This window comes from Theropithecus gelada, chromosome 3 (assembly GCF_003255815.1).
Source record: "Theropithecus gelada isolate Dixy chromosome 3, Tgel_1.0, whole genome shotgun sequence".
NCBI lineage: Eukaryota > Metazoa > Chordata > Mammalia > Primates > Cercopithecidae > Theropithecus > Theropithecus gelada.
Window position 1 is genome coordinate 156,576,289 of NC_037670.1, and position 20,688 is coordinate 156,596,976.

Sequence of the window (20,688 nt, forward strand, 5' to 3'; positions counted from 1 at the left end):
TCCAGCCTGATGCTCTGATATCCCCAATATGTGCCTTTCAAGAACCCGCACAAAAGTCTTTTCCTCTGTGAATCAGGGGAGGGTCTCTCTGGGCCCAGCAGAAAGAGGCCCCACACCCTGAGTTACCCACTATGATGCTCGTGGGGTCTGCTGAGCATCTGTCTGTGTGGCCTCCCCGACCACAGGAGCTGCAAAGAAAGGGTCAAGTTCAATGCATTTCAAGTACCCAACTCACTCATGATGGATACCATTAATGTTTGACCCATGAATTAATGAATATGTTAATGAAATGTCTATATCTCACCTCTAGTATTGCTCCCAGGGCGAGCTGTCACCATTTTATGTATTTGACTGGATGGTTTCCATAGGAGGCATATTTAAATATTTAAAATTCTTAACCTTTTTCGTGCCGTGACACACATGATAGATGACATTCAAATGTGTGGCACACTCTAGTCCAAATCCCAGTGGCCTGCTGCGACTCCATTATACTTACTTCTTAAAAGCTGACTGATGGCAAGTGAGTGAGGCCAATGTTGCTGCAAGAATGACTTTTCAACTCTTCCAAGTTAAAATTGGAGAAAATCACTGCTAAAGTGTGCAATGTATTGCTACTGGTAATGACACAAAAACTACAACTGATCACAACACACCATTTCATGGTGATGACACTGTTGGGTTTCATCTGTAAGATGAGGGTAGCAGTTAACTGCTAATTGGAAACCAAGAGACTCCTCCCCTTTTCCAGATTTGGCCACAGCAAAATTCAAATTCTTATACGAGGGGAGTAAATACTGGGAATCCACAGCGGGTCTACAAACCACCATTATTACAAGATACTTGGAGGCAGGAATGGGAGGGGAGGATGGATGGGGAGATGGTGGGAGGGAAGACAGGTAGAAGGATGGGTGGGAGGAGAGATGGGAGAAGAGATGGAAAAATAGATGGCAGGACAGGAGCGAGAACAGGTGGGAGGATGGATGGGAGGACACACAGGAGGATGGGTCAGAGGATGGGTAAGAGAATGAGTGACAGGAGAGAAGGGAGGGCAGGTGGGAGGATGGATGGGAGGACAGGCAGGAGGATGGGTCAGAAGATGGGTAAGAGAATGAGTGAGAGGAGAGAAGGGAGGGCAGGTGGGAGGATGGATGGGAGGACAGACAGGAGGATGGGTTAGAGGATGGGTAACAGAATGAGTGAGAGGAGAGAAGGGAGGGCAGATGGGAGCATGGTGGGAGGATGGTGAGAGGATGGGTGAGAGGATGGGTGGGAGGATGGGCTCAAAGATGGATGAGAGGACAGGTGGGAAGACTGGTGGGAGACTAGATGGAAGGATGAGTCGGGGATGGGTGGGAAGACAGATGAAAAGATGAGTGAGAGGCTAGATAAAGAATTTCTAGAAGACTCAACATACTGGCAGAATCATCTATGCTGTTCAACCAAGAGTTATTGAGGCTTCCTGAATTTATATGCTTCCCTTTTTCACCTGCTCTGAAGAGAGGACAAGGCAGGGTAAGCCCTATTTTTCAGTTGTGATGGTACAGAAAGCCTTCCCCAAATACATGCAGGGCACACTCCACAGCAGTGAGCCTCTAAGTTCCAGTCCTGGGAGGACTGTCTCCATTTGACCAACAGCAGGCGAGCAGATTCAGAAGTGAACAAGCCGTGGCCAGGTCACTCTACCATCATCCTCAGCTGCAGGCTGTCAATGTCCTTGGAATGGGGAAGTGGGAGATCAGGTGTGCTGTGGTACCAAGTGAGGTCTGCCCTGCCAGACTTTACTTTCCCCTCGAGGGAGCCAGACAAGCTCGGAGGATACGTCCTCTGCGAATGGGAGTGGACTTGTCCCTCCATCACCGAGTGAAGAAGCCCTCTGGGCTTGACTTTAGCCCTGTCCATGCTGTTTTCTTGATCTGTCTATCTTTGTACCCTGGTCCCCGAAAGGAGAAAAGATTTGGGGCCTCAAGTAAGTGAATGACTTTCTTCAGTGTCAGTGGTTGCTAAGAAACGAGTGGGATAAGAAATGGAAACCATCAAATCACTCCTAAAAATAACCCAATGGACTGAGTTTACTTGTGACCTGCAGCAGCTGCATGGCACAAATCTCATTGAGCACCAAGCAGAAAGGAGACTACTTCCTCGGCCCATGCATGCATGAGCTTCAGCTCTGACTACGCAGCCTGTTTCTGGGAAGTGTCCTTTATGCAGACACTTCACAAATGTTCCCAGCCCTTCACAACCCTGGTTCCCCCCTCCCCACCTGGGGCACTATCACAATGACACTGTAGCACAGGGATGACCAACAGCCCACTGCTGCCTCTTTCCCCTCTCCCTGCCAAAGAATTGGCTGCCCACACGGAAGGGGCTGGAGGGCCCGGTCCTGGCAGCTCTATTGTTGGAAGAGTGAGCCACTGTCTATGTAGCAGGAGGTAAGAACACGTCTAGATGACTCAGACATAATCAGACACTAGGACAAAAGAGTTAGTTTCCTTTTGGACAGCCGAGGTGGCATGTCCACCACCTGCCTCAGTAGGAAAGGAGGAGAGGGTACAGGGCAGAGGGGACAGGGAAAAACAAAATCAAACCCTTTCAGTGACACTAATGCACTGAGGTGGCCAGGACTCTACTCCCTCTTAGTTATTTCCTTTTTATAAGGGAAGGCAATTTTCAAGTATAAAGACAGAGGCTGTCTCTATCATAGGCAAAATGATAAAGTACATTTTGTCACCAAGTCAAGCACATCTTCTGAACTCTTTTACTCTTCAAAAAGGCACCAAATCTGAGCTTCCCTCTAGGTTTCTTATATGTAAGCTACTTGGAATAAAGAGAAAGTCTAAATGCAGGACAGCCATGTAGAGTTGTGCAGGTTACTCACTGCACAAAGATACTTGGACAAGAGGACGAGCTGGGGCTGACAAAGCCCAACACTCAGCAAACACACTCGGTGTGGGGCTACCTCATTCTGTAGGAAGGGGTATCTTTCTTAAACCATACAGAGGCACCATACGGGTTGGCAGAGGTCCTGTCTGAAAGTAATGCAAAGAGGTAGGAAGGTTATTTGGGAGTCAGCTAAGAGGTTTGGGATCTAGTTTCATCTTGGTCCCTTAAGTCACCTTGGGCAGATTACTTAGCCATTCTGCATGTACATTTCTTCACCTTCATGGCATAAAAAGGAGCTTACAGTTCCTGTCCTCTCCCTAGTACAGGGCTGCTGTGATGAATAAATAAAGCTTCAGCTGGTTGCTTAGTTCAGGTGCTTGGCGTATGGAGCTGATGTGGCTCAGACAAACCATTAACCTTCTTTACCATGAGTCAGCGCCACCCTAGGAGGAGCCCAGCCCTGCAGCTCACAGGGGGACCTTCAGTCACGAGAGCTCTGCAGGACACTGGGATTTGATCACAACACTGCAAGACCCAGGGCATTAAGAGCTCACGTGAGAGGCAAGGGGCTGAGTGAGAAGCTGTTCAGACAGTGACAAAAACATCCCCACAGAATGCTGGGAACTGCCAGCCAGACGGGAGCAGATGGGTAGAGGCCTCCAGCCTTTTCTGCTGTAATGATGTAGTCTGGCCCCTTGAAGTCTTATGATGACAGTTTTTATTTATTTTTTGGGGAGTGGGAGGTGAAGATTAGAACTAGGAGCACATCTCCTCTCTGGGCCTAGAAGGCATTTCAGCCACTAGGCTCCAGGGCCTGTTATCCAGGGAAGCTGAGCTATCATGGCAACCTCCGGCCAAGTTTTCCTATTCTGGTTTCAGGGGACAGGAGCACTGGGACGTGGGGGTGTGGGTGTTGCAGTGGCAGGATCAGGCTTTGTGAATGACTCATCTGGAAGCACAGCTGGTTTTTGATGGGGAAGGAACCTTTTGTGGAGGAAGCTGCTAGCTCCAGCAAGGGGCCCTGACTTGGCTCCGTGACCCAGCACTCACCTCTCCACCCAGTTCTTGTAGCTGGGGATGTCCTTGGCATACAGCAGCTTGTTGGAGGGCGAGTCCTTGCCCAGCCGGTGCTCTGACGTGGAGCAAGAGTCCATGAAGGTCTGAGCCACCACAGAGAGGCAGGCGTCTGTGATGCTGTTTTTATGGATGTCAAACACAAACTGCGGGTTCTTGATCATGTTGACCCAAAACCGCAGGGGCAGGCTGCGTGGAAGGAAGAGGCAGACAGTCAGGGGAGATGGCGCAGTGGGGCTGCAGCGTGGGTAGGAGGGGACTCTGGAGAAGGAGAGAAGCCTGGGGAACTAATAGAACTTAAGAGCCTTCTCTATGCTGGGGACGGGATGTGCCCAGGAAGGGAGATAAGGCAGGTCTGCAGGGCCCCAATTTACCTTCCAAGAAACTGAGAACTGCCAAGGCTGAATAATTCATCCGGAGATATAATCTTGGTAGGTATTTGAGAGGACTTGATACCCAGCCTTGGTGGCAGGGCTCATCATCTTCCCTTTGGCCTAAAAGGCAGCTTTGATGTGTGCTATAAAGTGGAATTTCTAACTCTGTCTGTCTGCTCCTAAGCCTGATACAAGAGTATCCAGTTGGCAAACTTTAAGGAATTGCTTGGAATCTAGGCTTCGTATCTGACGCTCTGCCATCTACTGTATGACTTGGCAGAAGTCACACCCTTCCTCCCTGCCTGGGCCTCTCAGCCTACTCCTACTGGGGCTGAGAAGTACAGTGTAGCTGACTGATTTTTCATTTCTAAGCTGGCATGCTTGAAAACCCACATTCACCCACCTCATGAGCCCCATCGTATTCCCTCCTTCCCTTCCCTGCTTCTGCCGGTTGGCACCTCCTGCCCACCAGGAACTGTGCTTGCAATTGGGGATACAGTGATGAATGAGACACATCCTCTGCCCTCAAGAAGCCTGCATTGTGATGGGTTCATGGAAAGGCAGACTTGAAACCGACTACATGCCGGGAGGACTGTTGGTGCTAGGACCAGAGATGTGTAGGGTCCAACATGGGACCAAGGGAATCATCAAGTCTACCCAGAAGGCCGTGTCCAGAATGCCTTCATAAAGGGGGCACTTGATGGTGGGAGTTTTAAAACTTGTGTAAGTCTTTATTTCTTTCCTTCTCTTTCTTCCCTTCTCTTGCCCTGCCCTGCTCTGCCTTGCCTTGCCTTCTCTTTCTCTCTCTCTCTCTCTCTCTCTCTCTCTCTCTCTCTCTTTCTTTTGATGGAGTTTTGCTCTGTCACCCAGGCTGGAGTGCAGTAGGGCGATCTCAGCTCATTGCAACCTCAGCCTCCCGGGTTCAAATGATTCTTCTGCCTCAGCCTCCTGAGTAGCTGGGACTACAATCACCCATCACCACACTCGGCTAATTTTTATATTTTTAGTATACATGGGGTTTCATCATGTTGGCCAGGCTGATCTTGAACTCCTGATCTCAGTTGATCTGCCCACCTCGGCGTCCCGAAGTGTTGGGATTACAAGGCGTGAGCTACCGTGCCAGGCCTGTGTGTTTCTTAGCAGGGTGAGGCCTGGAGGAATGGGGTGGAGGATGGGTTGCACACAGGAAATCTGCATCAACAAAGACAAAGAGGGAAAAGTGTGCCCTGCAGTCTGCTATTGTTAACCTGTTGCTTAAAATGTCCCAATCCTGGGACACTAGGAGAAACTGCCTTCTGCCCCTTTTGGCTGTAGCCATCCCTGTGGGCTCTAATCCTATGGCTTCCAACCAGCCTGCTGGGACGCAGGTGGGAAAGAGGACTAGGCACCATGCAAGGGATTGCTTACTTCCTTCCCTCTGCTCCCACCTCTGCCTCCTGCCATTTCCCCTGATGCTTTATTGTTGTTTTGGTTGTTGTTCTCACTGATGGTAATAGTTAGAATGTTAATTATGTGCTTGGCTTGCTTCTTAGAACTTAAACTCTTTGAATTACATCATTTCAATAGAACCAGTACAATATTTCTATACTTGCTCTATCTCCCAGCAGCCAGCAGGTACAAATAACAAATGCTATTAATACAGGAAAACCTAATGTTCAAGACTGCCAATCAGTCGACAAGGATCTATTAAGTTCCTACAAAGTGTGCAGGGCGGGACTCAGGCAGGCAGCATTGAGGTCTGACAATGTTTGGCGGTGTTTGCTTCATCCCTGGAAATTCCTAATAGGAAATAATGGGATGGTGTCCAGAAAAACTCACAGAGCCACAACACCCAGGTGAAAGCAGGGGTCACTCCAGCTGCCCAGGCTTCCTGACAGCTGGGGTGAGAGCCCTGAATGGAGGACTCACGACTTCTCAGCTAATGAAGTCTCTGTTCATATCTTCCTGTTGTTCCAGAAGTTGCACCCAGGAATAGGGACTCTGGGAGTCCACATTTGCTCTGCTGGTTTTTTCTCCCCTATGCTCCCTGGTCCTCAAGCCAGTTTTGCTGACAGGTACAGCAAACAGGGAAGCCACAGCACTCACCCAAGGCTCCCGCCTAATGAAATATTAGCATATTATTAACATTAGTGGTGGCACTAATCTCTGGTTGATTGCAGCCACTCAGGCTAAATGAGCAGGAGGTTTATTTAAAAGAGAAGAGGTAGGGAACTGTGGAAGAAGAGGGTCGGGAGAGGGTGGGTTACACCTTGGGCCAGGAATAAAAAAATAATCACCTTTCAATCAGAGACAATTAACTCCAAGTCAATATGCAGATCTTAAAATTCCCAGACTTAATGTGTCTTGCTCAGCATAGCAACAGATCAAGTCAGGGTTGGGGGAAAGTGTCCTTTGATGGGAGAACTTGAGCCTAGCAGGACTGTCTACTTCCTGGGGTGTCCTTTGCTCAGACCTGAGTACTTGGAAGAGCTGGGATCCAAGGATTTGGCTCTACTCCAAGGACATTATGGCACCCCTGGAGGTGTCCTCACCGCAGCAGGAGGGACTGGGTGAAAACAAATGGTTTGGATACCATTGTAGGTGATATTCCTGCAATGTGCTACTAAAAGCAGATAGAAATGTTTAGAAATACCCAACTTTCTCCAGCTAGGACCAAGAGAAGTTCTGGGCAGAGCATTTTTTTAAATCTTCTGAAGGCTGTTAACATTCAATGGAGGCAGTAAGTAGGAAGACTCACTGACAGAAGCAGATTGGTAGGCTGGGGACATGCCCCACCAAACAGCTCCCAGTAGTCATGCCAAGAAGTCTAGAAGTCTAGGAGAGTTAAACGCATCTTACCTAGAGGCAGGTCCTGGGAGATATTAGACCCAGCACAACTTTCAAAGGAGGAAATCGCATCACCCAGTTTTGCTACACTGAGTGAGCAACCTAGATTTTTGAGTCTTATTTGAGAAAGTTTGGAAGAACCCCAGCATGAAGGTCTTCTCTCACCAGGAGTTAATGTGGGAGCAAACCCCACGCTTCAGTTCTGTGGTCTCAACCTTGGTTCCTGCCTGGTTTTTCATATTCAGCAGGGATAGTCTCTTCTCCCGGTGAAGAGGATGAGGAGCCAGAGCATACTATACCTAACACAGTTTTGGTACCAAAGTCTGACTTCTGCCTTCATCTGTGCATTGCTTTGGGGCCTGGGGCTAGGTGCCAGGGTGCTTGGCTGAGCTCTAATGCCTTGCCCATCCTAGCAGTTGTCAGTACTGGGCAACAGGCCCACACTGCCTCAGAAGAATGATCTGGGGAAGAAGAGCCTGGGACAGGCACCATGGAAAAGCTGCAGGGAGGCTGTTCTGGAACTGATGGGACAAAGGATAAGCCAGCTTTGCCTCAGGTAGAGCTCTCAACCAGAGATCACCTTGGCCCTGCATCTCATCAATAATTACTGAGACCCAGCTTTACGCAAGGTTCCATACTAAGTGCTGAATACTGATGTGAGCTCTTGAAATTTCAACCTCAAATACAAATTACTCACAAGTGAAAGGAAGGATGCTCCATGCTAAAAGGACAGAGGGGATCATAGGGGAGAACACCTAGAGTGTCAGTTAGTACTTGGAGAATCCTGTTGTCTCAAAGGAAGACATAGTGGTTAAGGGCAGGTCTCTTCACCACACAGAACTTGGAAAAGGAGGTAATGGGAAGAGAGTAACTGCTTGAACAGAATACGAATGCCCTTTGTTCACCTGGTTGTTTCCTAGGTGTGTTTCAAAACTGCTTGCAAGTTACTGTTAGATGTTGCCCTTCTAAGATCCGGTTGCACATGACACATTCTCCATCTTCCATAGTATTTGTCCCACACTACCTTGCCTCTCACCCTCATCTGTCAGTTCTTTGAGGGCAGGGGCCATGTCTGATTAGCTCATGATCCTCAGTGTCTAGCATAATCACAGGCACCCAGGAGGTACTTGGATGGGAGAGTGTCCTGGCCGTGACATTTGGCATATTATTTCTTGCTTCTTCAGCTGGTTCAATAAATGTTTGTTAACTGACTAAGTGATAGGAAAGAAAGATGCACAGACAGATTTTACTAGAGGGAAGTGAAAGAGGGAATGAGCACAAAAATCTAGGAAGAGTGGATGGGGAGGACCAGAGAATGTGCCTGCTCAGAGTCCCTGCTGATGAAAACAGACTCTGGCCAGCCCTTCTCCTGGAGGCCCAGAGTCCCATCACCATTGACTCGAAGCTGGGTGGGCTCAGGGCTCCCGATGTGCCCCCTGCCCTCCCTTCACTCACCAATTGCTCTTCCAGGTATGGCGGACGTGTGGGTCATGAATGCCATGCTTATCAGCCTGCTCATCCAGGAAGTCAAACATGTACTTGATGGCCAGGGGCAGGGCAGAGCCACGGTGTGCCGTGCTGAAGATGGTCTCAAAGAGGTCATCCACAAACTTCTGCAGTGTGCCCTGGAGAGGTGGGATATGTCCAGACACAGCTCAACTCACGTAGTTCTGAGGATGGCTTTTAAAACCTGCCTCACAGACCTAGGCAGGGGAGGATGGTATACAGTCCACCCCGCTTGGGTGAAATTGGGTAAGTCCATGTAAATCATTTTTCCCATTTCGTCTGTCTCTAACAGCTTTAAATTTCCCCTGCACAAGGAAAAGAGATATAACACTGATGACTGGACCTACGTAAGGCTTCCTCTGCCAACAACACGGTTTGGTTGAACACCCTCTGGCGGTGTTATTTTAGCACTTTTCACAAATGCTAATGAACACTCACTTGGTTAGAGCAGACAAACACAATCTGCTGGTTTTGTTTGGGCATTACTCACACTGGCTAATGAACAGTGACTCACTTGGCTCTGCAGAGAGCAGAGCTGAGCCCAGTCTCAGGAGTGAAAGACTAGCACTGCAGGTAAGCAATGTCCCCAGAACCAGGATTACAAATGGTGCCTGGGGTCAGGCACGGTGGCTCACACTTGTAATCCCAGGTTTTGGGAGTCAGAGGCAGGCGGATCATTTGAGGCCAGGAGTTTAAGACCAGCCTGGCCAACATGGTGAAACCCCACCTCTACTAAAAATACAAAAAAAAAATTAGCCAGATGTGGTGGTGTATCCCTGTAGTTTCAGCTACTTGGGAGGCCGAGGCAGGAGGATTGCTTGAACCTGGGAGGAGGAGGTTGCAGTGAGCAGAGATTGCACCACTGCAGTCCAGCCTGAGTGACAGAACAAGACTCTGTCTCAAAAACAAAGAAAAAAAAAAAAAGAAAAAAAGAAATGGTGCCTGAGAAGTCACTGATGGAGCCCTGACTTCCCCCACTTGAGATTGTAGAGGATACCCCAGAGAAGAAACCATTCTTTTATAAGGCATGGCAGAAGAATGTGAAAAGAGGCAGGCAGAGTCTCAGCATTTCAGAAGGGCATGGAGAAGGGATAGAAACAAATCTTCAGATTGCATGCCAACACGAATGTATTGGTGGGGTTTGCCTGGAGCACTGGATTGAGAAGGATTCTGAGGTTCGGTACAGGGGCTGATCAGCAGTGCCTCCTGGGGTGGATAATAGAGTGGGCACCAGCACGAATGCTGGGTACTGGCTACTCTGGCATTTCTGTGGGCTGACGAAGTCCCTCTTCATAGCCTCTGGGCTCCCTGCACCCAGTTCTCAAGTCTGATACCTTAGTGGCCAGGAGTCGGGTCAGGTAGATTTCGGACACCATCTTGCTCCCCCGGTCCCCCTCCTTCTGGTCTCCATGCTCATGGTTCTTCACTAGATGCCACATCTTGACTCCACTTTCCAGGTCAGGAGTGATCATAGGTGTCCGTGAGCGGAGGCTGTCAGGGCTGCCCGTGTACCGGATCATGTTTTCTGCCGAGGCAAGGATCACCTCCAAATGTATGTGAGGCCACAAGGCCTTAGCCCATCACCTTACCATGCATCCCTCGCTCTGGCGGAAGCCAACGACTGTCTGATCATTCCTGCCATTGGCCGGTGCTGTCACCTCGCCTTGGTTTGGTGCATTCCCTGAAACTGGGATGCTTTTCTCACCACCTCCAGGAAACTATCTGTGGCTAATTCTACCCACTCAGATCTCCCCCTCCTTCCTGTACTCTGCATCGTGTCAACCCTTAATTATTCAATTTGTAAAAAATATAAGCCTGTACTTTTTTAATGCTTTTCCTTGTTAGAGTTCTCAAGTCATGTCTCAGGATGAGTTCTGTGCAGCCAATTAAGTACACACTTACGAGCAGGTAGCCTGTCTCCCTTAATAACCGCTGATCGGATGAGTAATCGCCTGGTAACCTGCTCACCTTCGTCTGTCCTCCCCTCTGGCCTGTGCCAAATTATTCCTGTTTATTTGCTGAAACTCCTGCCATTGTTTGTGAAGTGTTGTGAAACGAGTACTGCGCAGGAAAATGAAATGGCGGTCCTACTGTGTGCAGGAACTATTCTCTGTATTCATCTATTTATTATCTAGAATGACCCTGTTCAGTCAGTAGATTTTTCAGTCTCTTCTTCTGGTAAATAAATAAATAACCAAGGCTCATAGTGGTCAGATGACTAGCCCCAAAGCACACAGATAGGGCAGAACAGGGCTCCTTCTGGCTTCTATCCCACCTCCAGCACCCTCTCCCCACCACTGCAGAGCCTTGCACCTGGTCTGTACCTGCACGCCACTGCAAAATAACAGTGGCTCTTACAAATCATTTAGCCTCTGTGCACCTGAGTTATAATGTACTAATCTGCATAATAAGGGGAAATAATAATTATTTAATTCACTGGATTGTTATGAACATGATGTGAGATAATAGCTATCACACAAGGAAAGGCATCTTACAGCCTGGAAGACATTCATGAAAGTTGGCTTTACTCTTTTGCTCATGGATGAGGGTCTCGCTTATGCATCAGAGTGACGGACTGAAACCAGGGGCCTCTTCCCCCACCTGGCTCTCTTCCCTGATGGTCAGCCTTTCTGATGCCCCAGCTCCCCTCTCCAAGAGTCTCCTGCCTTCTGGCTATGCTGTTGTCATGACAACAGCTGCTCAGGACACCCGGGCCTCCCCAGACACTCGGTGGGATCTTACCATATTTACTCGCTGAGGTCCTGGAGACGGTGGAGTTGTTCACTGCGTTATAGGCTGTCACCTGCTTGGACACTAATGCCACCACGGAACCATCTGGCACCTACAGGAAAAAAGCTTCTCAGGGCCTGGGCACAGCAGCTCTGCCACTCCAGGAAATAAGGACAAATCAGGATGAACTTGGCACTAAGGGGCAATTGGTGCCTTGCTGGAGAACTAGGGGACTTTGGAGGCTGTCAGCTTTCCTTGGAGCAAAACAAGACACAGATCTGGATACTGACTAGTGTTCTATTTTGTGGCTTCTCTCGGAGTAACTCCTGGCAAGAGCTCCTCCCTAGCATTCTCAATCCCAGTGCTTCCCTGGAAGATGACCCAGCCTTAAATGCCCAGAGGAACTTCTCAGGAGGGCCTTCCTTGGGGACTCTGCCCGTGCCCTGCAGAAAGTGTGCATGTCAGCATGTTACCTCCAAAGAGGTCAGGGTTTCCTGGCTTCTTGGCTGGGAGACATCAATTTCCTCTGGAGCACTAACGGAACATGGAGTGCTGTTGAGGGGCTTGGTGTCTAGCCCTGTTATTCCAGGACAATGATTTCCAGGGCAAGGGACTTGTAGTTGGCTAGCTCCTCCCCTTTCCACATTCCCCTCACCTGGTAGTGGGCCAGCGTGTTCAGTCGTTTCCAATCATTCTCAATTTTGGTGGTGATGTCTTCATCCTGCAAGATCATCCTTGCCCCACTTCCTTGTCGCCACTCTGCCAAGAGAGCAGTGGCATCTCAGAGAGGCCCTCTGACCCCTCCTGTAGGGAAGCTGAGGACCCCTGTGTAGGTAACCTATGCAGTGCTAGCTCAAGGGTGTATCCATTGTAAGTGCTAGCACATGCTCCTGTGAAAACGGAGTGCCAAAGCTCTCAACGCAGAGAGGCCCTGAGTTCCAGTTCTGGTTCTGATCCCAACAAACTATGTGACCAAAATGGGGCTAACATCGCTTACCCACCCCTGCCCATCTGCTTGCTAGGAATGGTTACATCTGTAAAAAGTATATGCTCAAAAAGCATTAGCCAAACAAAAGAGGCACATAATAAAACACTAAGCTTTGACAAAGCACGAGGCAAATGCAAAGTGGCATAGTTCTGGTAGCGTGGCTTGTTTGCTTGATTGGAAGCTCTTAGAGCTGACGAAATCAAGGCTGTAGGCTCAGTCACTGAACAGCCCCAGATCTGCTCCAGGGGTGCATGCCATAGGGTGAAACTGGCAGGTGTGTCACCCTTGTCAGGGAGATTGGGTCAAAGAGTGTGGAAAAAATCAGCAAAACCCATTCTCATGCCCATGAACGTCCCCTTCCCCACAAAGTTGATGAAATGATATCAACGTTGTAATCTATCCAACACCTAATTATTTGATGTTACAAGGATATACTTACATCCCCATATTATTCTCATGGGCCCAAACACCTACAATACATGGGCCTACTGATGGATCACACATGGGGAAATGGGAGGCTGTTTCTCATCAACCAAATCCCCACCAACATACTTGGTACAAATCATGTGTAGGTGCAGAAGTGCACATTCCTATCTTGAAATGTACACGCATGAAAATCCATGTGCATGTCAGACACACATAAACTCATGCAGCACACACATGTATGAGCTCATGCATGCACACATACCATTCTCATGGACACACACCAGAAAGGAGAAACAGCCTCTTAAATTCAAATGCAACATGTGTTCCAGCCAAGAAGCCAAACATTTGGTTTCCAGGCAGCCCAGATCCTGCTCAATGCCTCTCAGATGCTGATACTTCTGAAATGTGCAAAGAACGCTGGGCTCATTCAGAGTGTGGTTAGTTGCTGGATTAAGTGGCCTGGCAGTCACTGCTTGACCCACCAGGGATTTCTTCCTATGTCTCACAGAGCCACATGTTCAGATTCTCTTCCTCGTTTCCCTCCTGCCAAGGCTGGTCCACGATCAGCCACATTTGTGGCAGAGAGCACCAATTCCTCCCTGCGTTGTGCATTTGTTGTGGTCTGTGCTGCCAATCCCATTTCACAGATGGCATGCCCTTTGGAATAACAGAGATGCTCCTAAAATCTAAGCCCTTTGCCTCCAGTTCCTGGGGCTCCAGTCCCTGGGGCTTCCCTGCTGCCTAATTTAGAGCTTAGCTTCACGTCAGGTGGTCAAAGGAATGAAAGCATAGAGACTACATGCTTGCTCACTGGAGCAAGAAGTCTCTGGGGCCCATCCATCCCTTAGTCTGGTGGGTGTCACAGCTGGGATTGCTCATGGTGATTACGGTCTGCGGCAGTTAGGCTAATGGGCAAAGGGGAAAATGCCTCACTGAGGTATCTGGTCACTAGCATTTTTGCTTGTTATTGTGTTGTTTGGTTTCTTGAGTTTTTTTGTTTTTTATTTTATGGAGGTATGCATGCATGCACTTTTGAGTGGCTGGAGCAAAGGAAGAGGAATCTCTCCAAGTTGGCCAGACAGCTGATGTGCTGTGCAGTTGGATGCTGGCGGACACCAGTCTGGGTTGGAGAGTATATGGCAGTGAGTCTCCCCCGCTTGCATAGTGAGCGGCACCTGGTTAAGTCAGAGGCTGCATGCGGTGGAGGAACAGCTGTAAGGCACAACACAAAAGGGAGCCAGCTTCTGCTTTCCTCATATTTGGGCTAGGGAGAGGGATGCAATGAACTCAGCTCTGGACACTAAGTCCTCTGGCTGGGCCCCAAGGGAGTCTCCTCCACTGAAGTGACTATGGGGCTTGCTAGGACTAGAAGAAGAAGGTGCCAGTGGAGAGACAGCCCTCTAGCTTAGCAGCTGCAATGGTACTCCTTGCTGATAAAGAATTGTAGCACATCTCAGGAGCATCCGAATAAACTACATGGCCTGGTAAATTAGGCAATGACAGTTGGTGACTGATTCTGGGCGCCAGGGCAGGTCTTCTTCCATGATGTACAATTCCCCTTCGAGCTGTGCAGTGCACAGCCTGGGCGGCCATACTCAACAACCCTGTCTGAGTCATGCCCAGAAATTATGAGAATGAGAATGAGAGTCCACCTACCTCCATGCCCCTATCCAAAAAGACTGGGTAGAGGATGGTCATGTCTCCTTGGGACTTATCTCAAAAAGTCAAGAATGTTCCCCCAAAAGCCAATATACAGAGAGGGGGCTGAAATCAAGGGGTACACTTAGCTTGCTTTTAGATCACTCAAGCCTATTGTTTTGTTATCTCCTAGACAGAAAAAAAATTGCTGACTATGTGCTTTTTTTCTGAAATATCAGAAAGGTGAAAGAAGAAGAAGAAAGGAGAAAGAAGAAGAAGAAAGGAGAAAGAAGAAGAAGAGAAGGAAGAAGAAAAGGAAGAATAAGAGGAGAAAGAAGAGGATGATGAGGAAGAAGAAGAAGGAGGAAGAGGAGGAGGAGGAGGAGAAGGAGGAGAAGGGGAAGGGGGAGAAAAGGAAGAGGAAAGAGAAGGAGAAGAAGAAAGTAGTAGTTGAAATTATTGCTTTGTAGCATCTACAACCTAGTCCTGATGAAAGAGAGCTCAGAGGGATGGGCAGCTGGTATAGGCAGCTCCATTCCTGAGGCTTTCAGGAAAGAAGAAAGGATCACAAGTAGACCACCCAGCTGAACATGGAATGGAGGACAGAGGGTGGAGTATAACTGGTGGGCAGCCCCACATTCCCTGGCACAGAATAATTCAAGTAGGCTGACAAGGAAAGCCAACCCTTAATGTCACTCTTCTCTGCCCAAATTCCTTACTTTTACCCTGTTGGCCAGAACCCACTTTCACTTCCATACTTACCTGCCCTCCTTCCTTTCCTGAAACCCCTTCTTCAGGCCAGTTATGGTCTCTATTTTCCCTAGACTCATCACGGAATGTCTCAAGAAGATCAGATAGTGGGTATGGGCTCAGCTTTCTGGAGTGCTCTTGTTACAACTTCCTGACCTCCTCTCAATAGAAGTCTGAGCCATAGAGCTCTATTGAGTAAAGCAGGGGCCAGGAAAAGCCAAGGTCAAAGGCCATCGCAGGTGGCTTCCCTCTAGCCCAGGAGCAGTGCCTTCTCCTGAGGTGCATGGTTGGGCTCATAAAATCTCATCCCCACCCCAGAAGTAAAGATCTCAAGGTCAGGTTGAGTGAGCTGAGGATGAGACAGCCCTGCCACCTTAGATATGAAGGCCAACACCCTGGTCCTCTCATGGTATGCACGGCTGGCTGAATCAGCCTCAGGAGGCCCTCTGTGAGGGTGGTATCTAATTTTGTGCTTTGTTGCATATTCAATGTGTGCTTAGTTTTAATAACAGTAATGAAAATAAATAGAACCCAGGTCCCCCAGTGCTTGGTCCAGCCCTCTTTTCACCAGATGGGCTCCTTCTGTCTTGCCTATAAAAATATCACTAAAAATATCTCTCTTTTGAGTCTCTACCTTGCTCCGTAGGAGGTGACCACATTAGGACCAGTCAAGAGGCAATGTCACAGCTCAGCCAATGACCAGACTCCTCCCATGAAGGCTGAGCCTTTTGGCCTTTTGCCTGCCCATAGGGCACAGTGAGAAGCCGGAAAATACCTCCCAGGCACCAAATGCTATGAGATGCTGAGCTCAGAGAGGGCTGAAGCAAATCCTGGGGCAGAGTGACTCCTCACAAACACCTGCTCCTACAAAAGAGGACACCTAGAGTCCCATCTCACAAGACGCAGTCTCCATGGTGAGAACCCAGGTCCAGGATGTGTTGCAGCTCCATGCTCACTCATTCATCAAAGAACACTTACTCTGTGCCCCCAGTGTGCTGGGCACTGCCAGTTGGGCATGAGAGGTAGTTAAACAAGAAAACGGAGTAAAACATAAACCCTTGCCCTTGAAGACTCCTTGTGTGGAGGGGCTGTGCAGGAGCCCAGTGGTCAGGACAGGGGTGAGACAGGGAGGAAGAGCTACAGGGAACTGGTAGGAAAGGGCTGCCCAGGTTAAATTGTGAAGGATGAGTGGGCATTTGCTGGCTGGCCAGGGGGATAAGTGTTCTGGTCCAAAGGTGACACTCATGCCACAGTTCTAGGGATCGATGAGTCTGAGCAGGAGAAAGTTGAAAGGAGAGGCTGGAGAGGTGTAGGGAGGTCAGGACCTGAGTTAAGAAAGATCCAGCATGCCTTGCCAAGGTGTCTGGGGCTGAGCTGAGGCCATCGAGACAGAGCAGAGAGGGGATAAGGAGAGGAGAGCATTATTAGAGGGACAAAGAGGCATGAGCCCTGCCCGGATGGCCGTCTTTGTTCAAAGCAGAAGTAGCATTGAGGACCTAAGCTAAGCCAGTGTGGAAGGGGTGTGGGTTTCAGGGACGCTCAGGAGATGGCTGTGGAGACGTGTTTCAGGGATGCTTAGGGGTGTGGGTTTCAGGGATGCTCAGAAGATGGCCAGGTCGTGCTTGCAGAGTCTCTAGGAAGGGGAGGTAGAGGGAACCTGGCTTGCCTCCAAGTGTGTGGAGATCCATGTAATTGGCAGCGGGAAGCTGAGATCCTCCGCAGGCCAACCTGGAAGGAGACGCTGGCATGGAGGACCCCACTGGTCTGACTCTTGAAGAGTCCCGTACCCACCAGTAGGTGCCATGCTAAGAGGCAAACTCTCCCCAGGGTGCACAGCACCTTGTAGTTCTGGCCCTCACAGTGTAGATATGCAGGTGGGTGCAAGGGCACCCACACATGCACACACACACATGCACGCGCACACACACTTGCACACACACACAGGCACACACACAGGCACATGCACATGCGTGCACACACACGCACACAGATGCACACACATGCGCATACACACATGCGCACACACGTGTGCACATGCACCTCCTTTTACCCCAGGCTGGGGACCCTTCAGGCTTTGCATTAACTCCCCTTCCAGTCTTCCTATCATCATCTCTCCTCAGACCCAACCCAGGAAGCTTCAGGAAGGGCTGCTGAAGAAAAGCAAGGGTGGAAGGAGGCACCAACTAGGCTAGGCAGAGCCAGCAAAACCGACCTACACAGTTCACGCAGGACCACCTTCATGACCACATGCTTGGACTTCCACCCCTGCCACCTTTCCTTACCTTGGGGGCACTGTGAACAGGTTCTCACTAGAAGCACACACCAGCCCTACACAGCGCCCACTCTACCCTCCAAACCCCGGGCCGAGAAGGAGGCTGGAGGAGGAGACAAGATTCATGGCTCTGCATGCCTGTCAGCAGGGAACCCCAAGGAAACACCTGGCGGAGAGCCCTGAGACCTTCAACATCTGGCCAAGCTGAAGTGCTGGGAGCAGGCACCAGAGAAGAGCTGGGAGAGCCAAGAGAAGATCAGAGTGTGTCTGCTAAAAAGGCCAGAAAATTCACCTGGGAGCAGGAGGGGTGACCCTCTAAAAATGTTCTTTTTTAAAAAAAAATTATTGTGACAGCAAGTTCCCAAATATAACATGATTGAACTATGACACCTGGTGCTTAAAAGAAGAAGTTCCTGAATAGAAGTGCATTCTTTGCACTGAAGGTACTAGATCTTTGTAAACAGTAAAGTGCTGTGCACTGGTCAGTCGTTGCTATTTAGGGATGCCTGGAGAGTGAAAGGCAAAGGCAGGCTGTGCCCCACTTCCTGATTTGAGAGAGACAAGCTAGAACTTAGTAGATATTCTTGAATGTGGAACACAGGGCTCTGGCATGAGTCCAGGCGGTGTGGTGGGTCAAAGAAGAGTTTAGAAGGCAGGTGGTGTCAGTGGGAAGGAGGAAAGGTGACCCTGGCATTCATATGCATGGCACCAAGAGAAAATTGCTAGCTCTGACCTCTCTCGCAGCAGCTCTGCCCGGCAGCCGGATGCCCTGCTCCAGGCACCAAGCACAAAGGACAGACACACTCACAATCCAATTTGTTACATTTCCACCTTCCAGGGAGAGAGGGAGGTGAAATAAAAAAGAAAGAAAAATCCCATTATCTTTATCTGTCCTTCCCATCAGGTGCAGAGGAAAATGCAAACTGGGGAGACAGCTGCTGTGAACTCTTTATATTTCACTCAGAAGATAGTGTATCTTTTTATTGCCTACAGGAATTACTTATTTGAAAAAATATATCCTTTCAGCTCGCTCGACTTGAGCCGCAAGACAGAGAGAGGGTGGTGGAGTTCTGGGGCTATTGATAGAGCATTTGCATTAAACTACAGGAATCTCTGGAGGTCATGGACAGTGGCAGAAGGGAGAGGAAATGGGGGCTGCAGAGGAGACTGCGTGTGAAGGGAATCGGAGTTCTCTCTACCTCCCTGCTGTGTACCTGGGCCCAGGCACTGTGCTTCTCTGAGCTGCAGATTCTCCATCTGTGCAGGGGAAAGAATGGCACCAATGATTTCCCTTGAGGAGTGAAGGGAGGAGGAAAAGAGCTCCGTAGTTCAGACAGAAAAATGTCCTGCCTCTGCTAGTCTGCTAAGAAGTGGGGAACTTCTCCTAGGCACCTTGGCACCTCCATGCCTGGCACAGAGCTGGCCACACAGTAGGATCTTCTCATGTTTGTCGAAGAGTTAAGTGATGCAAACAGGTACCTACCCTGCCCAGATACCTGTGAGTGGAAAGGGACGTAAACCTGGTTGTGGGGACAGCCTCACGTGTAGCAGGGGGAGTGCTACCTGGGCACTGTGCCTTAGAGCTCCGCCTCAGTCCCAACTCCTCCCGCTGGGGTTGCTTTCCTTCCCCAGCTTCCAACAGATTGCAGCGAAAGTGGGCCCTGCGGTTCCTGGGATAGTTAATTCTACATGTCAACTTGGCTGGGCCACAGTGCCCAGATATTTGGTCACACAGTATTCGAGATGTTTCTGTGAGGGTGTCTTTTTATGAGATTAACATTTATACCAGGGCAGATTTTGAATAAAGCAGATTTCTCTCCATAATGTAGGTGGGCCCCATCCAATCAGTTGAAGTCCTGACTGGAACAAAAGACTGACCTCCCTTGAGAAAGTGGGAATTCTGCCAGCAGACAGCCTTCAGACTTGAACTGCGTTGTCGCCTCCTCCCTGGGTCTCCAGGCTGCCAGCCAACCCTGCAGATTTTCGACTTGCCAGCCTCCATAATTGTGTGACCACTTCTTTAAAATGAATCTCTCTTTCTGTTTCTAGACACACACACATGCACGCACGCACACAACCCTTGTTGGTTCTATCTCTTTGGAGAACCCTTACTAACATGGTTTCCCGTCTTAGCTCCTTAATGCCTGGACAAGTCTTGTGAGGGAGTAGAGGGAGAGGAGTGGGAGAGCTCTGAGGAGCAATGAATAGACATGTCAGGAGTGAGCAGTTAGGCAGAGCCAGGGGCCACAGCAATGATGAAAGGCAGGAGCCAAAAGCCAAGCAAGAGCGGGGAGGGTTGGGCTGGATTTACTTGGGACAATGACAGGGTGGTGCCAAATGTCTTTGCTTCCTGCTGAGCTGGCCTGGGAAGGGTGCTCCTGCTATGCCAGGGGCTGGGCATCAGGAGAAGGAAGGCAGCCTTTGCTGGATGCCCTCAGCAGTGGGAGAAGAAAGCACAGCGGGTAGGGGGAGAAAGTTGGGGGGCATGCTGTGCTGTCTTGGCCCTGTCCAGCACTTGGGGCTGAGTGAGTGCCAATGTGCTATGCGTCCTATTGGCATAAATAGTCACACCTTACACTTGTAAATTGCTCTTAGGCTTTCAAAGCACTTTCACCTACATGATGGGAACAACTTTCCTTGCCTCTCTCTCCCCTTGGGGCCTGTGACTGAACGGTGTGGAAAAAGCATTTGGGTCTCTCAGGAGGCCCCAGTTTTCTTGCGATGCAATCTAGCTTTGGTAAGAAGAAGCCTAGAGCTTTGCGGGCAGCTCCAAACGCTGGATTTAAAAGGAAAAAAGGGAATTTCTCAGAGGAGCACCCATCATGGTTGAGCAGGGAGACGTTGCTGAGCAGCTCAGCGAGATGCCCCTTCCCAGTGAGAGGGGGCCCTAAGGTTCAAACTGCCCCAGGCCTCTCTTTGCTTCTCCCTGTTATCTGTCCCTGCTGTGGGGATCTTATTTCTCCAGGTGTGGCCCAGCAGCAAATGTGATGGCAGAGGAATCCCCTCTGTTTGTTTGGGTGCCTGGAGCTTGAACAGTCACGGTAAGCACTGGAGACCTGTTTCCCCTTGGAAGTCGGTACCTTTCCCTGGCTTGTGCAGCCTCTAGCTGGGGAGACCAGCCACCTTCAGGTAGGTCCTTTTTGCAGAGCTGCCCTTGGGCTTCCTTTCATCATGGTGGATGGCAGGAATGACTGTGCCTGCTTTGTCTGCTTCTGTTTCCACTT

General features: G+C 49.6%; 1 protein-coding gene across 2 annotated transcripts in view; it reads right to left on the minus strand.

The window, feature by feature from the left end:
* The window catches only part of PLXNA4 (plexin A4), a 519,820-nt gene that overhangs the window by 13,572 nt on the left and 485,560 nt on the right, over positions 1–20,688 (minus strand). For both annotated transcript variants that reach the window (XM_025379046.1, XM_025379047.1), the window contains 5 exons: positions 12,046–12,149; positions 11,403–11,502; positions 9,995–10,185; positions 8,610–8,779; positions 3,931–4,143 (listed from right to left, as the gene is read on the minus strand). In XM_025379046.1, the coding sequence (XP_025234831.1) occupies positions 3,931–4,143; positions 8,610–8,779; positions 9,995–10,185; positions 11,403–11,502; positions 12,046–12,149 (778 nt within the window). The remainder of the gene's footprint in view (positions 1–3,930; positions 4,144–8,609; positions 8,780–9,994; positions 10,186–11,402; positions 11,503–12,045; positions 12,150–20,688) is intronic.